Genomic DNA, 22,952 nt, shown 5'->3' with positions numbered 1-22,952 from the left:
TAACCTGGAAACGCCACTTGTCAGGACTGTAGTTAACATAAGACCCCTGATACTTTCTCTGCTAAAATGAGTTTTGTGAGGCATGTTGATGTTTAGGAATGAGTACCGAGCACCCGGACTAAACTGGCCCTAGGGCTAAATGTTTAAAAAATGCAGTATTGGGTGTACTGGAGCCTATCCCAGCTGACTTTAGGTCAAAGGCAGACTACACCCTGAACTGGCGGCCAGCCAGTCACAAGGCACACACAGAAATGTACAACCAGACACACCATCCCCAAGTGGGAACGATCCCACGCTCCACGCACACACATCAGGCGAGTGTACCACTACACCATCAGCGACACTACTGAGTATGTAAAGATGTAGACTGGCATTTGTCTTAGTTGGTGATCAACAAGTAATGAACTGTAATAGCATGGAGCATCAAAGAATGCATTTTACAACGTCCTGAATAATTCATAAAACCTTAACATTGAAAAAGGTGTCACTTTCTTTTCTTACATGAATCACTATTCATTTTCTTATGCAGCATTGTATTTCAGTAATACAAAGTACTAGGGACGGTGTGTGTTATATTGTAGGTGACGGAGAGGCTGAAGACGAGGTTGAGCCGGAGCACCTGGCTGTTGATGGCCTCAGCCCGAGCCCGAAGAAAACACGCCTGCACCGCGTAGACGAGGATTGCCTCTCTGCAGGGGAAGATGAAGACACCAAAGGTGACACAGAATTTTTTTTTTTTAATTTGCTGATGAGCTTTATGGTAGCTGTTAATAATAATAATAATAATAATAATAATGATAATAATAATGATAATGATAATAACAATAGTGGTATGCACAACAGAATTTGCAGTAATGTGTAATGTGAGAGTGAAGGGCTGTCTTGTCGACAAACCCTGCCAAAAATGATGGAATCATCAGTCTCAGAGGATGTTCACTCATTTGTGTAGAAAAAATGTCGAAAAAAAAAAGCAGCTCACAGACATAAACTCATTTCAAATGGTAACTTTCTGGCTTTAAGAATTTTTTAAAAATGCGGTAGTCAGTAACACTTACATATTTAGACCAAGCAGAGGTCAAAATTATGAAATCACCCTGTACATTTGCATTCACAAAATTAAAACCAGCATCAGATCAGATCTGTTCATTAGCCTGCAGTTAAACAGGAGTGAGCACACTTTGGAGAGCTGTTACACCAAATGTGACCCACATGAATCGTGGCTCATCATCAAACTTCATAAAGAAGGTACATCATGATCCATTGTTGCAAAAAAAACGCTGGTTGCTCACAGTCAGCTGTGTCTAAAATCTGGACCAAGCAAATACAACTTAAAGCAATATGTCTTGAAAACAGAAAATGCACGGCAAACAAATGAGGAACAAATGGGAGACAAAGTCTTTGACCAACCTTTAAGAAATCGCATAACGGAAATGTACATACAGAAAAGCTGAACGAAAGCCATCATTAACACTTAAACAGAATAAAACAAGGTTACAATGCAGATTCAGCAAGGTGAGATGATACTGGAACTTTTGTTTGGTGCCGTTCCAATGACATTGATGAAGACAACTGCCTGAAGAAAACATGCAAATGACCATTTACCAATTACCAATTACATTCATTGATCATATGGGGCTGCATGTGAGCTAAAGGCACTGGGGAGATGGCTGTCAATAAATCTCCAATAAATGCACAAGTTGACGTTGACATTTTAGACACTTTTCTTACCCCAACAATTGAAAGGACATTTGGGGACGATGAAATCCTTTTTCAACATGCTAATGCCTCCAGCCATAGAGCAAAAACTGTGAATACATTCCTTGACAAAAGACACATAAGGTCAACGTCATGGCCTGCAAATAGTCCGGATCTTAATCCAATTCGAAAATCTTTGGTGCAAGTTGAAGAAAATGGTCCATGACAAGCCTCCAGCTTGCAAAACTGATCTACCAAAAGCAATCAGAGAAAGTTGGAGCCACATTGATGAAGAGTGCTGTTTATCACTCATTAAGTCCATACCTCGGAAACTGCCAGAGGTGGTGCAACAAAGTACTAGTAGTGGGTTAAAGTGTTCTTTTGTTGTAGTTTTTTTCATGATTCCCTACTTTTTTCCTCAGAATTGATTCCATATTTTTTCCATCTGCTTGGTCATAACAACTGTGACCACTATGGTTTTCTGGAGTTCTTTTAGTGTTTCTAAATCCAGAAAGGTGCCATTTGAGATGACTTTAATTTTGTGCCGTGTGTGATCTGCTATATTTTCTACAAAATAAACAACTGAATGAGTATCCTCCAAAGATGGTCATTCCATAATTTTTGCCAGGAGTTGTATATATGGGCTCTTTGACTGACTGGTGACCGGTCCAGGGTTTGTCTCCTCTGTCGTGTGAGGTTTAGTGGGATGAAAGTAGGCACTGATCATCCTCTTGGCTAAGTATCGTTATTTGAGTTATGCACGGTCTGCTTGGGCTGTACAATTAATCGAATTTACGATTATTATACTCCACTATTACAAAATTGGCGTAATCTTAAAAAACAAATTAATATGCATTTATATCCAATGCACGTTTGTTTACACAAGGAAATCATACTCTAATTTATACATTTGAACCTTTTTGTTATTTTATAAGAAAAAAATTTATACATTTTGTTTGGTCCAAAATGAACTTACTTACATTTATTGGTCTTTATATTTTTTACGTTCAAACATTTTCTTGTTTTGTACCCAAAGAAATGATCGCTTAAAGCGGAAGTCAACCCAAACATATTTGTTTCAATAATATGTTCCCAGCAAGCACACTAGTTGAAAGAGGGCATACTGATAAATATTGTGTTTGTGGAATAAGTGTTAATCCACTCGTTTTTAGCCATCTCTGGGGGCGGCCATTTTGTCTTCTGTCGACTGAAAATGACATCACAACTGCTCACAACAGCCAATCACGGCTGACCTGTTTTCTGAATCTGAGCCGTGATTGGTCGTTGTGAGCAGTTGTGATGTCATTTTCAGTCGACAGAAGACAAAATGGCCGCCCCCAGAGATGGCTAAAACGGGGTGGATTTTGCTGCTTAATTTATATTCCACAAACGCAAAATTAATCAGAATGCTTGTTGTTTCAACTAGTTGTTTCAACTAGTGGGCCTGCTGGGAATATATTCTTGCAAAAAATATGTTTGGGTTGACTTCCGCTTTAAATAATCTTGATTTCATTTCATACCAAAATAATCATGATTAATATTTTTTTTCATAATCGAGCAGCCCTACCGTCCACCGTTTAAACCATGTCAGAGGTAGTACTGGCCACATATTTTAAGTTATAATGATTATTTCATATTTAGTGTCTTTATACAGTACATTTGCATTCACGGCTTTGACTGTGTACTAACCTCACTAAAATCATGGCATTGCAATTGTCCACATTAATATGAACGCTTCAAAGAATAAATGTATTACAAAATTAATTAAAAAAAAAATTCTTTTAATTATTTGCTTACTGACTTTCAGCAATGCACAAGCACAACGTAGAAGTATCATTATTATTGTGTTCTGTCTGGATACCTGAATAATGATGACAACAACAACAATAATAATAATTATCGGGATGATAATGACAGTATTAATAATAATGACTGAATTAAGTTGGTGTGGTGCTTTTCAGGGCAGGCAAAAAGTATTATATAAACCTGTATATGGTCAGTTGAATGAGTGACTCATCTTTCTGTCTGACAAGAAATCAGACTCAAAGTGAGCAGACGTTTATTTGTTACTTTTACATACAACTCAAAAGAGCAGCTTAATGTCTGTCTTGGTAAATTTTCATCAGAGATGAAAAAATTAAGATGGCCTTGACTAAGTGTGGCTTGCACAGACCGTTTTGCTTGACTTCCTCACTCAGTTGACACAAGCTCAGTGAAGGCAGGCATAAATCCACACCAACTTTTCTAACAGGCACTATACTTTGGTTAAGTTTGGTAAAGTACATTTGGGTTGTTTTGTTTCTGTTTATTTGAGTTTTATTCTCCGCAGACCAACACACAAATGATAAGGGAAGGACACCACTTTGCTGTTTTAGTATTGCATTCCGCAAGTGGTGGAAATATCTTATTGAATAGTTTTGACAGCATGACATTTGAAATATGTTCTATTGACACATGAGTACATTTGAACACAACCCCATACCAAACGTAAGCAAGATCAGGGTTTATCTCAATAGACCCAAGTGGAAACAAGACTCAAGCCGGACATTATATTTCAATTCAGTTCGCCTCAGTGGAATTCAGATCAGTAAACAAGCAACAAGAAAAGTGTAAATTCCTTTCTCAGTCATAATACACTGTTTTGTTTTTTTCCAATGGGATGACATTTTGGTTTCTTCCATCCCACTCCTATAACCCGCTGTTTACATGGAAATGACGATTCTCTCTTGACCAATCAACGGACAGCGGTGTGTCTAGCTCCGTAAAATTAAATTGTACACCAATGAATCGGTGCTTAAAGGTGACGCTGTATGAGTTGGGTACACGCTACAATGAAATATCTAGAAGAAATTGTACTGTCCGGAATTGAACCAATAAACGCATTTTTAAAAAAAAAAAAAAAAAAAAAAAGAAGACTTTGACACGCTTGGATCAAATGAAAGAAATGTTTGTATCATTTCCGAATGAGTGGAATTTCTGCTCCCTCTTACAGTTCATGACTTGAAGTGCGAATTGTGCGGAGCTCAATTTGAGACCAGGCGCGAGATGTCCAGCCATGCTAGCTCTCACCTGCAGGCCTCCATTGACCTCCTCTGCCAAACTGCCAAGGAGTGTAACCAAGACAGCCAAATAAGCTCACATCACCTACAACCCCATTCAGCCAAGAGTTCCTCTCTGTTTGACTCAGAGAACCACAATGACAAAGGACATGAGGAAGGTGAAGACTTGGATGACAAACCCATCCCCCTTTCCATTTTGACCAAAGCGGTTAAAGCAATGCCATCATCCCCATCCTGTTCAGCGCATTCTCCTTCTCCCGGTGGCTCTCCGATTCTGGCTCACGCCAGCTCTCCAACTTGTGTCGTGAGGAAAGCCCCAATTTCCTCTTTATTGCCGGTGTCTTCCCCCTTGCGCTCCGCAGAGCACAAGACCGTGGGGATGAAAAGCTTGACTTCTAACCTCGTAACCTCCGCCACCATCTCACCATCCAAACCAATCTGGGCCCCACATGAAAACGACGCTCCTCTTAACCTCAGTAAGTTTCTGATTGTCTAATTATTCCTATGAGCATTATTCCCGAATTGACATTTTAAAATCTCTTTCCAAATATGCAGCTCTTGAGGTGGAGCCTAGCAAGGACATAGTTTGTCAGCTGTGTGGTGCCTGGTTCGAGACTCGCAAAGGCTTGTCCAGCCATGCGCGCGCACACCTGCGGCACTTCGGGGTGGAGTACTCGGAATCGAAAGGCTCTCCCATCGCCCTCCTGAATCAGCTCATGGACTCGGATGACTTCAAGCACAAGGCCAGTGAATTCCAGCTTGACACTGAATCCCGGAGTATTCCTACCATGCTGTCCTCCCCAAAGAAGGCAATGCTCCCTTCCTCCTCTCCATCTCTACTGTATAAGGTGACAACAGCAGGAGGCGGGTCGACCTCCAAAGCTACCTCTCCCTCATCTTTTGGCCCGCCTGCCAAGCGTCTGAAATCATCTTCCATGCAGGTCTTCCGCCTCAGCAGTGGCGAGATCATGACCCTCCCGCAGAGTGAGTTTTGTATCATTGGATTCATTGAATATGTGCGCTAATATACCAGGCAATGCAATATTTCTTTTCACTTTTCTAATTGTTCAGGTGAACCTACAAAGGAAATAGGCTGTGAATTCTGCGGGGAATATTTTGAGAACCGTAAAGGACTGTCCAGCCATGCTCGCTCCCACTTGCGTCAAATGGGTATTACTGAGTGGTCGGTCAACGGTTCCCCAATCGACACCCTTCGGGAAATCATCTCAAGACGCGGCTTGCCTTGTGTCCGTCCTATAAAATCTCGCAAAACTCCCCCTCCTTCAACTCCCGGGCCCCCTCGTTCCCCGCTCTCGACCTGCTCCTCACCATCGGCCATCCTTAGCCGACTACCCTTCGCCTGTTCCTCGAGTCCTTCTCAGCCGCCCGGTTCCAAGTCGAATCCGACTCCGCCGATGTCCTCGAGCGGGTTGATCCTTAAGATGAAGCCTGAGCCGGTGCAGCTTGAGGTCACGACTCCTGAAGGAGTGGGCAGTTCTGGCGGTCTTTCCGCTGACCCTCTCAGCTCCAGCTGGCGTGTCTCTGACAATGCGTTCCCTCTCAACTTGGGTAAGTTTTATCATCCAAGCTTTTATACAAGCTTCATCTGAGACTTTCTAACGGTCAATCTCTGGTTTCACCACAGCTATGTCTCGTGATGCGGAGCCCACAAGAGATATTCGCTGTGAGTTCTGCGGGGAGTATTTTGAGAACCGAAAAGGCCTCTCTAGCCACGCTCGATCCCATCTGCGCCAAATGGGCATTACGGAGTGGACGGTCAACGGCTCGCCCATTGACACCCTCAGGGTGTTTATGCACAAGAAAGGGTTAAGTGTGTCCACTCGGTCTGAGGGGGAGAAGAAGGATGGTGCCAAAAGTCCTTCATGGGCGAACACAACCAAAAGTTCAGGGGGTTTGTTTATCTCTGGCTACCAGTCATCCAAGCTCTATAAATCCCCTCTTAGTATGCCGTCATCAGGGTCCAGGCTTGCTAAGCAAGGCCTAAGCTCCTTGGGCCCGTTAGATAGCCCAAACTTACCGAAGATTGTCAGGATCTACCCACTAGGAAAACAGTCAGAAGAAGCTGAGTCTATGGATACTTCCAACACAGTGTCACATCGTCGTAAGACTTTCTCACCGTTGCCGCACGACTTCCCTTTGAAAAAAAAAACCTCCCCTGACAAGTATGTTCGTAAGGGTAAGTGGTCAAATTCTGTCCCGCTTTTTAAAACTGCAAATTGCGGTGGTTCTTATTGTCCTTCCCCTGTTCCGTAATCTCAGATCCAAGCTGTGAGCTGTGTGGCTTCTACTTTGAGAACCGCAAAGCGCTGGCGAGCCATGCACGCGCCCACCTCAGGCAGTTTGGGGTGACTGAGTGGTGTGTAAACGGGTCCCCCATTGAGACACTGAGTGCATGGATTCACAGCAGGCCACAGAAGGTGTTAGAAATGCACCGTAGCTACATGCAGAGTAACCGCCCCACCTCCAAGAGGGTAAGTAGGGGCGGTCCGTTTTTTTTCTCCTGTTAGTCAAATCGCTCAGTCCAGCCAAGGCTTTTATCAACAAACTTAGCTCCTCGGATGCATTGCGTGTATCTTTTACCTTTGACACTTCAGTCTATTGCAAGTTCTGAAGAAAAAAAAAAATGTAGACAAATGATAAAACAAAGCCGCTCAGATCATAACCCACTGAAATGCTTATGTGACGCACTCTATTGGCTCTTGGTGTTTCTAAATAGGCATCACATGCTTGGAGATCTAACATGCCTCAGCTGGAGCTTTGACAGGCTTTGTGTGTCTTGGAACACTTGAGACGTGTCGTCTATCGGCTTTAATGTCGATTCAGTGTCTTTACATCGCGCAAACATCATTGTGAGGAGACAGATGCCAGCACAAGTGCGCTATTGACTCGATAGTTACCATAGCAACCAGACTGCCTTGCAGCTTATGTTTCATCTTCACATAAATTATGGTTTGCTGCTGATTGAAGAAAATGCTTTTCTTCGCTCCTGAATTACTTTTTGGTGCATTTGCGTCACTGTCACACCTTTTGCCCGAGCTGTGATGTGACACACATACAGATTACCTTAGAGATGTCGTTGTGTTTCAAATAGACCGAGTTAGAATCCCACATTATTTCGGATATAACGGATATGAAGAGAATGAAATAGAATATAATAGATTAGAACTTTATTGTCACTGTCACAGGAACATTGATAAATCAGTTCAATGAATGACATGAACAGATGTCACTAATGGTCCATAGTTTTAGAACACCCCAGTTTCTTTTTTAAATTGAAATGCAAGCGCAAAACAAATAAACAATTCAAGTTACCCCCCCCTCCAAAAAAAAAAATCATGGACTAAATCTATAAACCAAAATGTATTCTAAACTTTTGACTCATTAAAGTAGCCACATGATGCTACGTTCAGACCAAACGTGAAATATCGCGATGCGCTACGTGTCTAGCGTGTTTGTTTGTGGGGGTGACAACACAGAGGTTGCTTCGAGCGGAAAGGAGTAGGGGCTCCTCGTACTCTGACAGAAAAAGAAAAAAAAAGTTTGAACATCGCTAGTCAGTCTAGTGACCTGTGGTTGTGTTGGCTGCTAAATCTATATCGGTCCCCATTCTTCCTTTTTTAGATCATCCCGGCCGGTAAAGGAAGCTGGCTCTGTACCACAGACCGCAATGATATTGTCCCACATCGTTTTTAATTCACCACTCTGTGTGTGTATGTCTCTTTTTTTTTAACTTTATTTGGCATTGTGTCTGTTAGTGCTGTGCCTGCGTGTGACGTAGTAAATACGTTCTCAACGCCCATTGGCTGTCGCCGAGACGTTGCAGGCAAAAGTTCACATCAGCTTATCACTGCGAAATTGGCGAAGGAGCAAAGTTTTTCCTTCAAATGCTTCAAACGCGCCGCCCGGCACACAGCAGCCCCAGACTGCGCAAATTGCATTGACTATATATGGAAACGTGCCGCCAGAAACGCTAAGCATGCGCTCGGTCTGTCCGTAGCATTAGGCAGATATAACAGCTGACACTCATGGCATTCCGTCTACAGTTGGAATCAAACATTCTTCATAAGGTTCTTCTCAACTCTGTTGCAGAAGTGTCATTTGAAACTTGCTTTTCTTTCACACTTTTGTCCAGTTCATCCCACACCAGCTCGCCTTTTCATACAATTCTTAAAAGTACATTCTTTTTTGGGTTTTGGGAAACCTTTATGCGTGGTCCAATCAGGGTTTTATGCTGCCGATTAGAGCTGCTCACTAACCATTATTTTCATAATCCATTAATATGTCAATTATTTGTTAGATTAATTGCTGAATCAGATAAAAAAACATTCCATCCAGATTTCCAATGCCTTTATTATGCAAAACCGGACATTAGGGATACAACTAATGATTTAACAATCAATGAATCTGTCAATTCTGAGGGCAGTGACAAACAACTAAAAGTAAAAATGTTAGTGCCCAACTCTATCAGGTATCCTCGAATGTGGATGAGAACACGTTGAGTTAATTTGCCTCCTACAGCGCAGTCAAACTGACCTGGGATGACTACTGCAAAATGACTGTTGTGCACGTGCACGGACGTGCAGCGATGACAATCTCGACTGTACACTGTGGCGCAGCTCTACAGCACAAATATATTCCACAATCAGCAATGCACGATATGGGACAAAGCACAGAATGACCCCATATTGAACAGGTCATTCAAAGTTACGGAATTGGCAAACAAAGACAAGTGAAGACAACAAGAGCGAAACTGCACTAAAGAAATTGTCACTCGCACGATTTCTTTGGCAGTAGTGAAATGATGAAGAAAATGTTCTATTCTATATTTTAAATTGTGTGAAATGTAATTTGATTGAATTAAAGACAATGGTTGCCCTGCGATTGGCTGGCAACCAATTCAGGGTGTCCCCCGCCTACTGCCCAAAGACAGCTGGGATAGGCTCCAGCACGCCCGCGACCCTTGTGAGGATAAGCGGTATGGATAATGAATGAATGAATAAAGACAATGGTAAAAAATTATGCAATTTGACATGCGTGTATGTAAACATTCTAGCCTCTAGCTCACTTACAGTACAACAGTACAAAATTAACATAGTAAATGTCTTTTATTTCATGATATAGTCCCTGCGAATGTTTCGGACTCCTGTTTGGATGCCATTTTTCTTATGAAGCAAATTAATGTTGCCTGGATGAAGTCTTTGTGGATGTAGCTCAACTTCTCCCAGGTGACCTAATGTTATTGTTCTTCAAACCACAAACGAGTTGAGGCTAAATCAAGAGCGTAGTGCACTCTATTTCCCCGGGTTGCTTCAGTACAATTGAGATAAACATAATGAATGAATCCATTTTTATGACGATTCTTATTCTGTCTGTAATATATCAAGTACCTCCTTCTGATATGGCATTGCAGCTGCTCTACTCTGAGCCCCTCCCAGATGACTAAGCTTCTCACTCTTTCTCTAAGATTGAATCCAGGCATGCTACGGATAAAATTCATTTGTATTGCTTCTTTCTGGTAGTCTTTCAGGACTACAGATGCATACATAATTATATGTGAGGATAGGAGCCTGTAAGTCAGATTTTTGTTTACTATGACAGACAGGTACAGTGGCATCACTGCAGATGTCGGCATTATTATTTATTTTGTTCCTCTTCTCACAACACAAAAGCGACATCCTTAGCCGACCGAGAATTGGGCAGCAGGATGTCTAGCTCCAACCCCTACGTAAGCATGCTATACCACAGGGCGATGAAAAATCATACTTAGAACTGAACCAAACTGTGCTGTTTGTCAGAACAGAATGTTCTGCTCAAGAGTGTTTCTCGAACTTTTAGAGCAAGTAAGTACCACCGATAAAATGCTTAGCTCTCCAATTACGGCAGTCGTGACTAACATCCAAAAAATATATTAGACCCACCTGTAATTTAAACTTATTAAAACACATTTTTAATAGCATAATAGACCACCCCCATTTAAATGCATATAATAATAATGATAATAATAATAATATATTTTTTTAAGCACCTCAAATTCTTCAAAAAACGCTGATAAACATTCCCTACAGGTGGTTCTCAGAGAATATGGTCCACGAGTGTGACATAAGAGACCAAAAATACACTTGTTCAGAACCAGATAAAAATGATGAATGCTTTAATTCAACAACCTCCCTGCAGTGTGCTATGGATAAATATGAATGAAACTCAGCTCTTTGTTTACAAGAGATTGCTGAATGTCGTGGTCTACTACAATGTGTCAAATTGGAGCACTTGGTACCTGGGCACCAAGCACTGAGCACTTAAGTAAAAAAAAAACTGTGAAATCTGGTGATTGACTGCAAAGGGAAGAAAATATAGACTCTTGAAGGGGGTCAGAGTTTGAACATCTCGACCACCCATATGCATTTTCCACCCAAACTGTTGAGAATGCCCTCCGCCCCCCCAATTAAACAATGCATTTTCATCTAACAAAAAATGCTAGTTTAATGCTAACATTTTATTTGAAATGCCATAGACGGGTGATTGAAATTAGCATACAGTAAATGCTATGGTATTTATGAACCATTAAAAGAACTGTGGTACTACACTGAAGGCATGCAACTCCAGATTCAAACTTGCGTGGGTACTGTAAAAACCCATAAACACAATCGCTTAAAAATCAGCGTTTTAGCAGATACAGCAGCGGTTCGCGTATAGCCACCGTTTTTGTTTTTTCTCGAGTGGATCAATGTGTATTATCCATGAACTTCTGATTGGAGGACTTTCCCCCCTTTCATCTTGCAGAAGAGCAGCTCACCTCTCCCTGCATCTACGGATTCCGCTCACATCCTCCCCTTCTCACAGAAGGCCTCCTCTTCATCATCTTCATCCTCCTCCCAATGGTCTTCTGCTTTGGCGGTGAACCTGGTGCGCCCACTGAGCCGTGAGCTAGGCCAGGGCTCCTATAAGCCTTCAGAGGATGAAGCAGGTCCCAACCTTCGGGCTCCTCACATCAGGCCTACCAGCAGCAGTCCCAGCCCCTCGCAGCTTGTCACTAGCCTTCCACTTCAAGCACAGGTGGCTCGCAGTGAACTCAATGTTCGTCTGCCCAGAGGTACAGGAAGTTTTATTTCATTTCGATTGTGTGTTTGTTAGCCTATCATGTTGTCTCTTTTACACAGATCCCAGAATTAGCCTCCCTTGCCTATTACCCAAAACCCCATGAAAGTGGGATTTTGCTGCAAGTCTGCGCACTTCTGTATAGCAACATAGTATCCTCTACTCAGATAAGAGTCTGCCTCTGGTGTGACATAAAATACTACATAATAAAACGCAACATAGGCTGTCCATAGCTCTTTAAAATGTAAATTGCATCGAATTTAAGGCCTTAATCATTGTTACAAATGACTTATAAGCTTTAAGACACCATTCATCAAAGGTCTTAAAAATTGCACTTTATTGTCCAACTGTGTCACTATAACGTAAGAGAAATCTAAACACAGGTGAGTTCTTTAATAAATCATGTAATCTTTAATCACTGTAAAATGTTTCATACTTCATTTGCTGTAATATTGTTTATTGTATATTGTTAATGAAAATATTTGCTAATGATAATAATCGTAATATGATTTATATAGAACCTATTGTTACAATATGTGATTGGCTGGACCCCAACACAGTCCTTAAAGGGAAGTCAACCCCAACATTTTCTTGACAATGAATAATGTGTTCTATGCGCCTACATTAGTCCAAACAATGCATTCTGATGATTATTATTGTGTTTGTGATTTATGAGTTAAGCAGCAAAATCCACCTCCTGGGCGGCCATTTTGTCACTTCTGTTGACTGAAAATTACATCACAGTTATTCAATGACCAATCACGGCTCACCTGTTTTCTGAAGCTGAGCCTTGCGCAACTATGAGGTCATTTTCTGTCAGCAGAAAGTGGCAAGATGGCTGCCCCCTTGAGATGGCCAAAAACGGATGGACTTTACTGCTTAACTCATATTCCACAAACGTAATATTAATCAGAATACTGTGTTTAAACTGGTGGGGCTACATAGAACATAATATTGTAAACATTTTTGGGTTGACTTTCCCTTTAAATCTGCAGAGCCCATGTGACAGCACGTGAAGTGTGTGTTAAGTGTGAAACTTCACAAACCTTCCCACCGTCTAAGCATTCCCTTTTACACAGGTGTCATTTCTTCTTTGTGCGACTCAGATAGGCTACTGCTTGTGAAGACAGAATATTGTCATCATGCTCCTCTTTCGAAGTTTGTTCTGTTCATATGGAACAGGGACCAGGAAACTGGAAAATGTTTTTCTGAGCAACATTTCACGCAATATTCTTATGTACACGTACACAATCTGTTAAGATCCAATGCATGACTTGCGTCAAGAGGCGACAGGTGTTGGACTCTCAGTTTTTTTAAAAAAAAAGGGAAAAAAACATTGTGACTTTAGGAATCTGTATTGTGCAATAATAATATTGAAACGTTAAAAAAAACAACCCTGGTCCTAAAATATTCATGAAATGCTATTTCTAATGCCCCCTTTTCTGTTTAATCCAGGCTGAGGCATGACTGAACAATTGTTGCATGTCAACTAACTGAACTATTTGGAATCTTAGTCATTTCTTGTTGACTTAAATGCAAAGCACATTGATACATGGTAGATGCGACGCCTCCTCAGACCACATTAAGTGACCCAGTTGTTGATGTATGGCATATAATGTGTGTTGTATTTGTGAGGGAAGAGATGGGAAAACACCTTCACCATAAATTTAATTTATACTCAGCAAGGATAAAAGAAGTAAAGGGTACCTTACCAGATGTCATATTATTGCAGAGCTTGTTGAACTTGTTTTTCATGTTTGAATGACTGCTCATTGCCGGTGGCCATATCTATGTTGGCCCAACATTAACAAGCGTTGTTAATGTGATTTGGCAGGTTCAGTGGAATTTTATTTCATGGCTGCTGCTTTCATAGTTTTGAAGTTTACATAGCCATTAACATGACATGTGAGAATTAATTGCAAAGTCAGGTATATTTGTCAGATGTCATTTTCAGTAGACAGCAAGTGATAAAATGTCCTCCCCCTGAGATGGCAAAAAATAGATGGATTTTGCTGCTTAACTCATATTCCACAAACACAATATTAATCAGAATGCCATGTTTAGACACATGGAGGCACATAGAACAGATTACTCCAAAGAATTTTCTTGGGTTGACTTCCACTTTAAACATATTCATTTGATGTCATTGTGTGAATCTATAGTGAAACTCTATTGGTGTCAATGCACAACCATAACTAAGTAAACATATAATAATGATTTGGGAGGCGGACCAGAAAGATGGCTCCAACTGTCATAATGTTGTATTTTTTTAAAACAAGTATGACTAATTAGCATGCCCTCCTCAAAGGTTTTGAGCGTCGACCCCTAAAGCACCCATCCTGCATCGAGGGAACTGAGAGGGACAGCGGCCCCGCAAAGCCCCCACGCACAAGCACAGTCCCTGCTTTAGTGCCAAAGCCACCCGCTTACCCCCTGGTCAAGCTGGTGGGCAAGTTCTACACCCTGAAGTGCCGGTAAGTGACAAATCTATTTCGGAGAATCGTATCACCGAGGCTTCAAATGTTCACAGCAGTAATTTGTTGGGAATGAGAGTTTGGATATGCCTCCTGCTCTAAATTGGCACTCCTCCTCAGAACGCATCTAACTTTTGGCGCAAGGTATACAGCTGGTCTAATGCGATTTTGGTGAATCTGATGGAGGTGCAGGCAGACACATGTGCGAGCGCCGAAAACATGTTTGGTGGATGGCCGTCCTTTTGGGATTGTTGTTTACTTCACTTTATTACACAATACTTAATGACCTTTTCACGCTCAACAAATAGTATTAAAAAACTAATGCTAAAACTAATAAACAGTAAACTAGTAATCCAAACTAATACAAAATAACTATTTAAAAAAATAACCAAATAAAAATAACTTTAATGAAAAATGCAAAACTATTATAACCCTGCTCCTCCCAAACATATTTTTTCAAGAATATGTTCGATCCAAGCCCCCTAGTTGAAACAGGGCATTCTGATAAATATTGCGTTTGTGGAATACGTGTTAATCCACTCGTTTTTAGCCATCTCTGAGGGCGGCCATTTTTTCTTCTGTTGACTGAAAATGACATCACAACTGCTCACAATGACCAAACACGACTGACCTGTTTTCTGAATCTGAGCCGTGATTGGTTGTTGTAAGCAGTTGTGATGTCATTTTCAGTCCACAAAGACAAAATTGCCGCCCCCAGAGATGGTTAAAAAACGAGTGGATCAACACTTATTCCACAAACGCAATATTTATCAGAATGCCTTGTTTCAACTAGTGGGCTTGCATAGAACATATTCTTGAAAAAAATGTGTTTGGGTTGACTTCCCTTTAAGCCAAAATCGTGCTGCCGATTAATCCGTCAGGCTGTAGTTGTTGTTGTTTTAGCCCAGGTCACCTATGTCCTTTTGTTCCTTCAGATTCTGCGAGGTGGAGTTCCACGGTCCGCTCTCGGTGCAAGAGGACTGGATCAGGCACCTCCAGCAACACATACTCAAGATGAACTACAGCCAGCCTGTTGAATCCAAAGCAGACTGCGTTGAAGTTATGGCAGACGAGCCAACTCCAGCCCACCAGGCTTCAGTCGCCAGCACCTCCTCAACGACCTCCTCCACCCCCACCGTGACTCGCTCCATCGCTGCCAGCAGCCACTCGCCTGAGCCTCCGGCAGAGCTTGCTCCTAGCGTCACGGACATAGTCAAGATCTCCGAGGAGTCGCTCACCCCGGCTCCCATTCCCCTCCCTGCCCAGGTGGTGTAAGCTCATCTCTCTCTACCTTGCTCCCCTCCTCCTCTTCTTTTATTACTTTCCTACCTTTTCACTTTCTTTTAGTCCATCTGTCTGTTTCCTTTAAAGAGGAGCACTCCCTTTCAACATTTGGTGAAGGCCAAAGAGCCCTCTGAGCCCCAAGCACCTTTTGAAGCAGCTTTTTAGACTGTTACAAAGTCTTGTTACCATGGGAACGAAACTCTCCTGGCTTAAGGGCGATTGCAGCCAAGGTTATACGGAGAGATGAACAATTGTTATGCCTTGTTTTTATTGAATGTCCAGGTGTTGACGTGGACCATTGCTGTACCCCTGCACCCATTTATCGGGTGGCGAAAGGGTTTAACGCCCCTCTTATCACGCTCCAGTCCCCTTGTTCTCACAAACTTTGTGCCACCTGGATGGTCAGAACCATTTCTACCAGTACTCTCTCTGTGAGAGCGTGCCGGCAGCATTGGTCTCACCCATAGGTCCTGACTGAAACTAGAAGAGATTTCTCAATCCAGCCAGTCTTGCGACGGAGACTTTAAACACACTTTAACACTTAGTGTTAAAACATACATGGCACTTTTTGACATTGACACTGAGCACTTATGATAATAATTTGATCGGATAAAAATTGTGCCTAATGTACCTTCTTTAAAGGAGCAAGAAGTGGAAGCACACCCACAAAGGGAAATTCATTTAATACTGACCCCAAAATTTAGAGTTTGCTTGAATGTAGCATAAAGCACTTGTTCATACCTTTGTTTTATATACAAACACATTTATCAATCAAAAGTTTGCCCCATGTTATACCACTGATATTCCACTGCTGCTGTGCAGATTTTTTTAAAAATTATCCCTCTATAAATTTGGGGGCCTTCAAAAACAAAAAGATCATTCATGGTTACATGTTGTTAAAATTAGCCTTCCATTTAAGTGTTACCATCTTCTTCCTGCCTTTTCTTTTTTATTTTTTTATTTTACCCAAATAATTATTTATTTATTATGCACCTGAATGTGGTAAGATGGCTCATTATAAAAGCTTAAGTAGAACTTTGGAGTGTTTGGTAAACTGTGCACTTTTACACTAGTGCAGCGTGTATGTGTGTAATTAACTACACTAGTGCAGCGTGTATGTGTGTAATTAACTGCCCAGCCATAACATTAGGTACAGTACACTTGCACAATCTACTGAGATCCAAGACAAAGATTCTGCCTTTGCAATTATAATGCTCTGTTTTGAATGACACACTATATTTGTATCATTGTGGTTGTAGTTTGAAGTGTTTTCAAGCTATATTGGCTGATGAGCTGCGTTTTAATATTTTGAGTCTCATGTGGCTAACCGAGGGAACGCAAATATTAGGAAAAACGCAGTATGATGTAGTACAGTTGTTAATAACTAAAATACTAAAACACTAAAATTGTAATAATAAATATATTAGAGGGGGAGTCAACCCAAAACATTTCTTTTCAATAATATGTTCTATGCAGCCCCACTAGTATAAACATGACATTCCGATTAATATTGTTTTTGTGGAATACGAATTAAGCAGCAAAATCCACCAGTTTTTATCCATCTTAGGTGGCGGCCATTTTGTCACTTGCTGGTCAACAGCGAGTGACAAAATGGCCGCCCCCTGAGATAGATAAAAATGGATGATTTTTGCTGCTGAACTCGTATTCAACAAACGCAACATTAATCAGAATGACATTTTTAGACTAGTGGGAGCACATACAACATATTATTGTGAAGAAAATTTTGGGGTTAACTTCCTTTACTTAAACCTAATACCATCCTGGCTGTCAATCGAAACAGTTTTTTTTTTTTTATAGAGTCTTTTATACAGTTGTATTGGCTCTCTTTAGATCATGCGGCTGGTTTTAATGCTGTGGCCAGTTGGTGTACATACATGTGTACAAATATGCTTTAGTTTTGAAAGAAAAAAGACAGAAAACTTGCTTGATAGGACATCTTTGTGACTTAAAATGTGGCCTCCTGATTGTATGTCGTGGGATCAGGACGTACAGTATATGCATTGGCGTTTGGGTGTGCCAAAGAGTCTGTTTACTTCCTTGTCTTGCCTCTGTAAAAGGTGTTTACATTGGACCTGATGATGGAGGAAGCATTAGAGTTCCCCGAGGCTCCTCACTGAATAATGGACTGAACAGCGGTGACCCGCATCCTACTTACGTGCGGCCCCGTGCTTTTTCGTTTGAAGGACGCAGCCTCCTAGTGAGACACCGTGGGATTCATGTTAACAGGAGACAGTTCCAGTTAAAACATGAACAGAAACCAAACTTCATTCCAAGACAGGGCTCTGGAGAACTCTCAGCTCACAGTCCAAACAGAAAATCGTCCAACGTTGTGCTGCAGTCCTTCAAAGTTTCTTCAGTGTGTTCATATCAACGCAAAACTGAAGCATAAACATTAGTAAAGTAGGCTGACACTTAAAGTTTGTTCCAGTGTTGACCATGTTTAACATGACTGTTTGCTTCAAACTTTCCCCTTCCTGTGTACGGAATATAGATACACACTATATAACTCCATGTACTTAAGAAGCTGTTGACACTAGTAGAGCTGTTAGCGGTTCTACACTGAACACAAATAGAAATGCATCACTTTTGTTTTTGCCCCCATCTGAACTCAACGAGCTATGTAAGCAAAAGGCCTATTCCTCTCAAGTATTGTTCACAAATCTGATAGTGAGCACTTCTCATTTGCCGAGATAACCCATCCAACTCACAGGTGTGGCTTTTCAACCGGGGCAGATCTCTGCGGCCACCAGTGGCCGCTCTCCAGCCAGCCCACTGGTCACTTTACGTCTTTTATAAATGTGAGTCTGTGGTGCAGTTAGAAACCGCCATTTCCACAGTCACAGTACTCTGATGCTCTGCCACCATACCTTTGGATTGGCCTTATATCTAAATAAGTGTTTATCTTATTGAGTAGCGCAAGGAATATGAAAGAATCAGAGAAGTCATTGTTATCATACCATCCGCGTTCACAATTGTGAAGAATTAAGAGGTTGTTGAGTGTTGAATGCATGAGCGACCATCAGCAGTATCCAAAATGCCGTTGGTTGTTGGTGACAATTGATCGCTCTTATTGGCTGTTAGCTAGTGAATCCATGCATGAGATAGAAATTTGACTATGAGATACACAAAAGCAAAGAAAAAGGCATTGTCTAGTAAATTAAGATCAACAAAGGTTTTTTACTTAACTTTGTTCCTGATTTTATTATGAGTGTGTTGGTAAGGTTCTGTATGTGTGTGCATTTTATTACTCGAAACCCTGAAGTCCGTTTTGTAGCCAAGGCGGACTCTAAACCTCTTTGTTAAGAGAATATAGACGTGCAAATGTGCGTATATGTATGTACGTACAGTACGTGTGATCTTAGTGAATTGTTCCGTTACACTGGCCACCCTATTGAAAAAGTTCTGGTTCCACCCTGCATATCATGATGCAGGTTAAGGTACACCTGTGCAATAAGCATGCAGTCTAATCGGCATCTTGATATGCCACACCTGGGAGGTGAATTAACTCGGCAAAATAGAAGTTCTCACTAACAGATTTTGACAGATTTGTGACCAATACTTGAGGGAAACTGGCCTTTTGCTGACATAGAAAAAGTCTTAGATCTCAGATAATAAAAATTGTGAGCAAAAACTAAACTGTTGCGTTTGTTTTTTTGTTCAGTATATTAGCCAAGTAGTTGAAAAAAATAAGTGATCTTAATTCCTTTTTGTGATTTAATTTCAACCTCTGATTCTATGTATTTTATTTCTCTGTGCATTTTCTGTACCTGCAGTTTAAAGTGAATACTAGGACATTTCTAAATTTTGTATCTGTTAGTCACGGAAACTTTTGGTGCTGGTCAGAATGTTGCAAGAAATGTGTGATTGAAGGTGAGGAAAACATTTTTATTTTAATTTTACAGTGTATCAAAACAGCCACAGAAGTTTTTAAACGGGACTACTTTGCACTCTTGCGTCACTGTATGAGCCTTAGTGTGCCCCTTAAAAAAAATAACGGCGTGTGTCTGTGTGTGTGGGAGTGTGCGTGCAAACAGGAAAAGATGACAGTGACCACAGAAGACAAAAAGATGTTTGAGAGAGAAAACAACTGTTCTGTACAATTTTAGGTGAATCAACTCCAGAACAAAACAATAAATGTGATTTCCGTTTCCGAAAATGAATTTTACAGTTTTCCATTGCACATCTTTGTATTGGTTGCTTGTGTGGGGTTTCTGTTGGACACTAGGGGGCGGCAGAATATTGTCTTTGCTCCATCAGTAACTGCAAGCTAAGAAATATTTTCACTCAAAACTTTTGTGGAGGTAAGAGAGATTGTTACATTATAACTGTGTGGAAATTATCTTTTACGTTACAGGCAACTATGGAGCACATTACAAGATATGTACATCTGAATCAACTGTCATATTAATTAAAATTGGTACATCACTGCCAACTGCCCACAATACTTAACAATGCAAACACTTTTACGTACATAAATTTTCTTAATTTAAGGCACATCTCTTGTGTTAGCTGACATTTGGTTATTTACGATGGATATAAAAAGTCTACACAACCTTGTCCAAATGCCATATTATTGTGCTAGCGACTGAGATAAAGCATTTCAAAATTTTGCCACCATTAATGTGACTTATTACCTGTATAACTTAATTGGGGGGAAAAAAATCTTCAAATCTTTAAGACAAGGGAAGTAAAAATATACAGGTGAGATAATCCAGCTGCACATGTGCACACTGGGGCCCAACAGATATGTTTTTTTATTTTTTAGGCTGACCCTTACTGAGACATTTGGCAGAATTAAATTTTGAAAACCAATTAAATGGCAGATTAATTAAATGAATATAAATGAAATAACGGTAGTCAGTTAACGCTATAAACAATAAATATAGGAATTAAAGGCAGAACATTTGACTGTTTTACATTACTTTGTCCTTTAGCATTTGTTTAAATTTACAACCGAGAGGAAAATTGGCTGAGGTTTTAAAAAAAATGTTGATGCTTTTTTGGGGGGTTGGGTTGAATGTTATTATCTTTGTCTTATGTTGTAATGTGTCAATGTTTGGAAAACAACAATCCGCAAACAAACTTTTTTTTGCCTGTTTTACAAGAGCTAATATCGGTCGGGCCCTATTGCACACCCTCATAACTGGGGATAAGGCTGTGTTCAGATAATTAAATTAGTCACATTCAAACTCATGTTAAATGGTAGTTGGCATGCACCTGCCAACATTTGAAGTTCCACTGATTAACTCCAAATAGAGTTCAGATGTTCTTTTAGGCTTTGACTGATATTTTTTGCAGTCACATTTTACAGCACAGGCCATGATCTGCAAAAAGCTTTCACAGCATCAGTGAGATCTTATTGTTCAAAAGCATCGGTCAGGAAAAAGGTACAAACAAAAGTCCAAGTCCAATGTGCTATTGAACAAAGAGAAGACTTAAGTGGAGAAAAATATGGCACATCAGTGACATTACCAAGAACTGGACGTCCCTCCAAAATTGCTAAAAATATGCGAAGAAAACTAGTCAGGGTAGCTGCCAAGAGGCCGACACTGCCGACAACAATGAAAGCCCTGCAGCAAGTACTGGCTGTTTAGTACAAGTAACAACATGTACCTTCAGGCTTCGGCTTTGAAGCAAAAACATGTCAGGAAAGGCCAAACAGAACATCTGAACTTTATACGGGGTTAATCAGAGACCTTTAAATGGTGGCAGGTGTGCCTTGATTCCTGTTTAACAGTTTCACTGTGTGTGGTTAATGGACCCCAAATCAAAGTCATCAAAGGCCCGAATTCTCAAAAAGTGGATTATTCCATTGTGGGCTGTGTTAAGAATGATTCGAGTGAACAGGCCTACAAGTAATGTGTGTCTGCTTTTTTTTCAGTTTTTATCAACTAGCAATATTGAAATAATTGTAGCATTTTCTGCTGGTCAGTTCAACTATATAGTAACACGTTGGTTTGATCGCATTAAAACTAGCATAAAAGTTAACGCTCACTAGTTCTTGGTGAATACGCCTCTTGTCTCTAGTGTCAATTTGATCCCTGCCAGTATTCATCATCTCATCATTTGCTTTATATTTCATGAATTTTCTTAATTTAATTGGGACAACTGGGTAAACAAAATTTAAATATACGTTGTCAATGCGCTTTACACATTGTTGTGCACATTTGTGTTCTTTGGGCTCAATTTGACCCAAAGCTGTTTTAGCTTTACATAGCTACGCACGGCTATCTAAATACTAAATATCAACATTTTGCAAACATGTGTTTTGTGTGACGCTAACTAAGGTAACAGGTAAGGTATAATACACAATTTTATAATCTTCTAAAAGTTTTACGGCCCTAACAAATGTAACCATAACTAAATTGCTGACCGGGACACACACATACACACATTGTCTCTTGACTGACAGTAAATAGACAACGTTCCAAAAATGCAATGATATTGTGTTGTGCCTCCCGACTCGAACAGCAGGCTAGACTTTGTGCTGCGAATGTCAACAAAATGGTGCCAACGATTGGAGCTCTTCGTAGTACTGTCAATTTAAAAAAAAAACATAACTAGAGATGACAAATTGAGAGGGAAGGCACGCACAGTTGGAAAAATTTGGATGTGACTTCCAAGCCTACAAAAGGTAGCCCATGTTGGCAAGACAAGAGTCTACACGTCATAGTGTGAAATAATAACAGCAAGGTTTTGGCAGCTGACAATGAAAGGGCAATTAGTGTGTTTCCAAACTCATTCCATGTTTCAACCGGTGCCATACGCATTGATGACAAACTACCTGGAAACATCACACCTACATAGCATTTAGAATTACATGAAACAATAAAATCCACAAATGTTTTTTTTTCCCTCACAAGGTTATATATTCCTTTCTGAAGTTCTGTTTATAGAGTAAAATCATTTTTTCTGGGTCAAATTGTTGATGTTGGCAATAACATAAACTGGTTCATAGCACAAATATGTACTACGGTGATAATATAAATACAACTGAGGTACAAAAACCATCTCTTTAGGTCAATCAGTGATAATTTTAGGAGATCTGCCTATTTCTCACTAGTTACATAACAGGTATTCTGGATGAACATAAAAGCAACCATTTTAGCTGCCAGCTGGCATACAGTATCCGCAGTGATTGTTTTTTTAAGGTTGTCACAATCCATATCTGTCTGTTGTTTACTTCTAAGGTGGAAAACTATTGATGACTATGATGTTGGTAAACCAACCCTCTCAGTTGAAAGACCCTCAAAAGCTCATTAGAATTGAATCCTAGGAAAGCATTGAGGGAAAGTACGTTCAT

General features: G+C 40.6%; 1 protein-coding gene across 5 annotated transcripts in view; it reads left to right on the top strand.

The window, feature by feature from the left end:
• wizb (WIZ zinc finger b) overlaps nucleotides 1-19,805 on the top strand; it is a 38,828-nt gene extending 19,023 nt beyond the window's left edge. For 3 of the 5 annotated variants that reach the window (XM_086056212.1, XM_086056209.1, XM_086056210.1), the window contains 9 exons: nucleotides 582-716; nucleotides 4,688-5,230; nucleotides 5,310-5,738; nucleotides 5,826-6,323; nucleotides 6,400-6,951; nucleotides 7,035-7,246; nucleotides 11,556-11,865; nucleotides 14,179-14,344; nucleotides 15,280-19,805. In XM_086056212.1, the coding sequence (XP_085912338.1) occupies nucleotides 582-716; nucleotides 4,688-5,230; nucleotides 5,310-5,738; nucleotides 5,826-6,323; nucleotides 6,400-6,951; nucleotides 7,035-7,246; nucleotides 11,556-11,865; nucleotides 14,179-14,344; nucleotides 15,280-15,619 (3,185 nt within the window). In that variant the 3' untranslated portion in view covers nucleotides 15,620-19,805. The remainder of the gene's footprint in view (nucleotides 1-581; nucleotides 717-4,687; nucleotides 5,231-5,309; nucleotides 5,739-5,825; nucleotides 6,324-6,399; nucleotides 6,952-7,034; nucleotides 7,247-11,555; nucleotides 11,866-14,178; nucleotides 14,345-15,279) is intronic. The other 2 variants (XM_086056213.1, XM_086056211.1) reach the window with 2 other exon arrangements.
• Nucleotides 19,806-22,952: the final 3,147 nt, after the last annotated feature.

The sequence above is a fragment of the Filicampus tigris genome, chromosome 16 (genome assembly GCF_054856515.1).
Source record: "Filicampus tigris isolate MCC_2025a chromosome 16, RoL_Ftig_1.0, whole genome shotgun sequence".
Taxonomy (NCBI): Eukaryota; Metazoa; Chordata; class Actinopteri; order Syngnathiformes; family Syngnathidae; genus Filicampus; species Filicampus tigris.
This window is presented reverse-complemented; position numbering and strand designations above follow the sequence as displayed.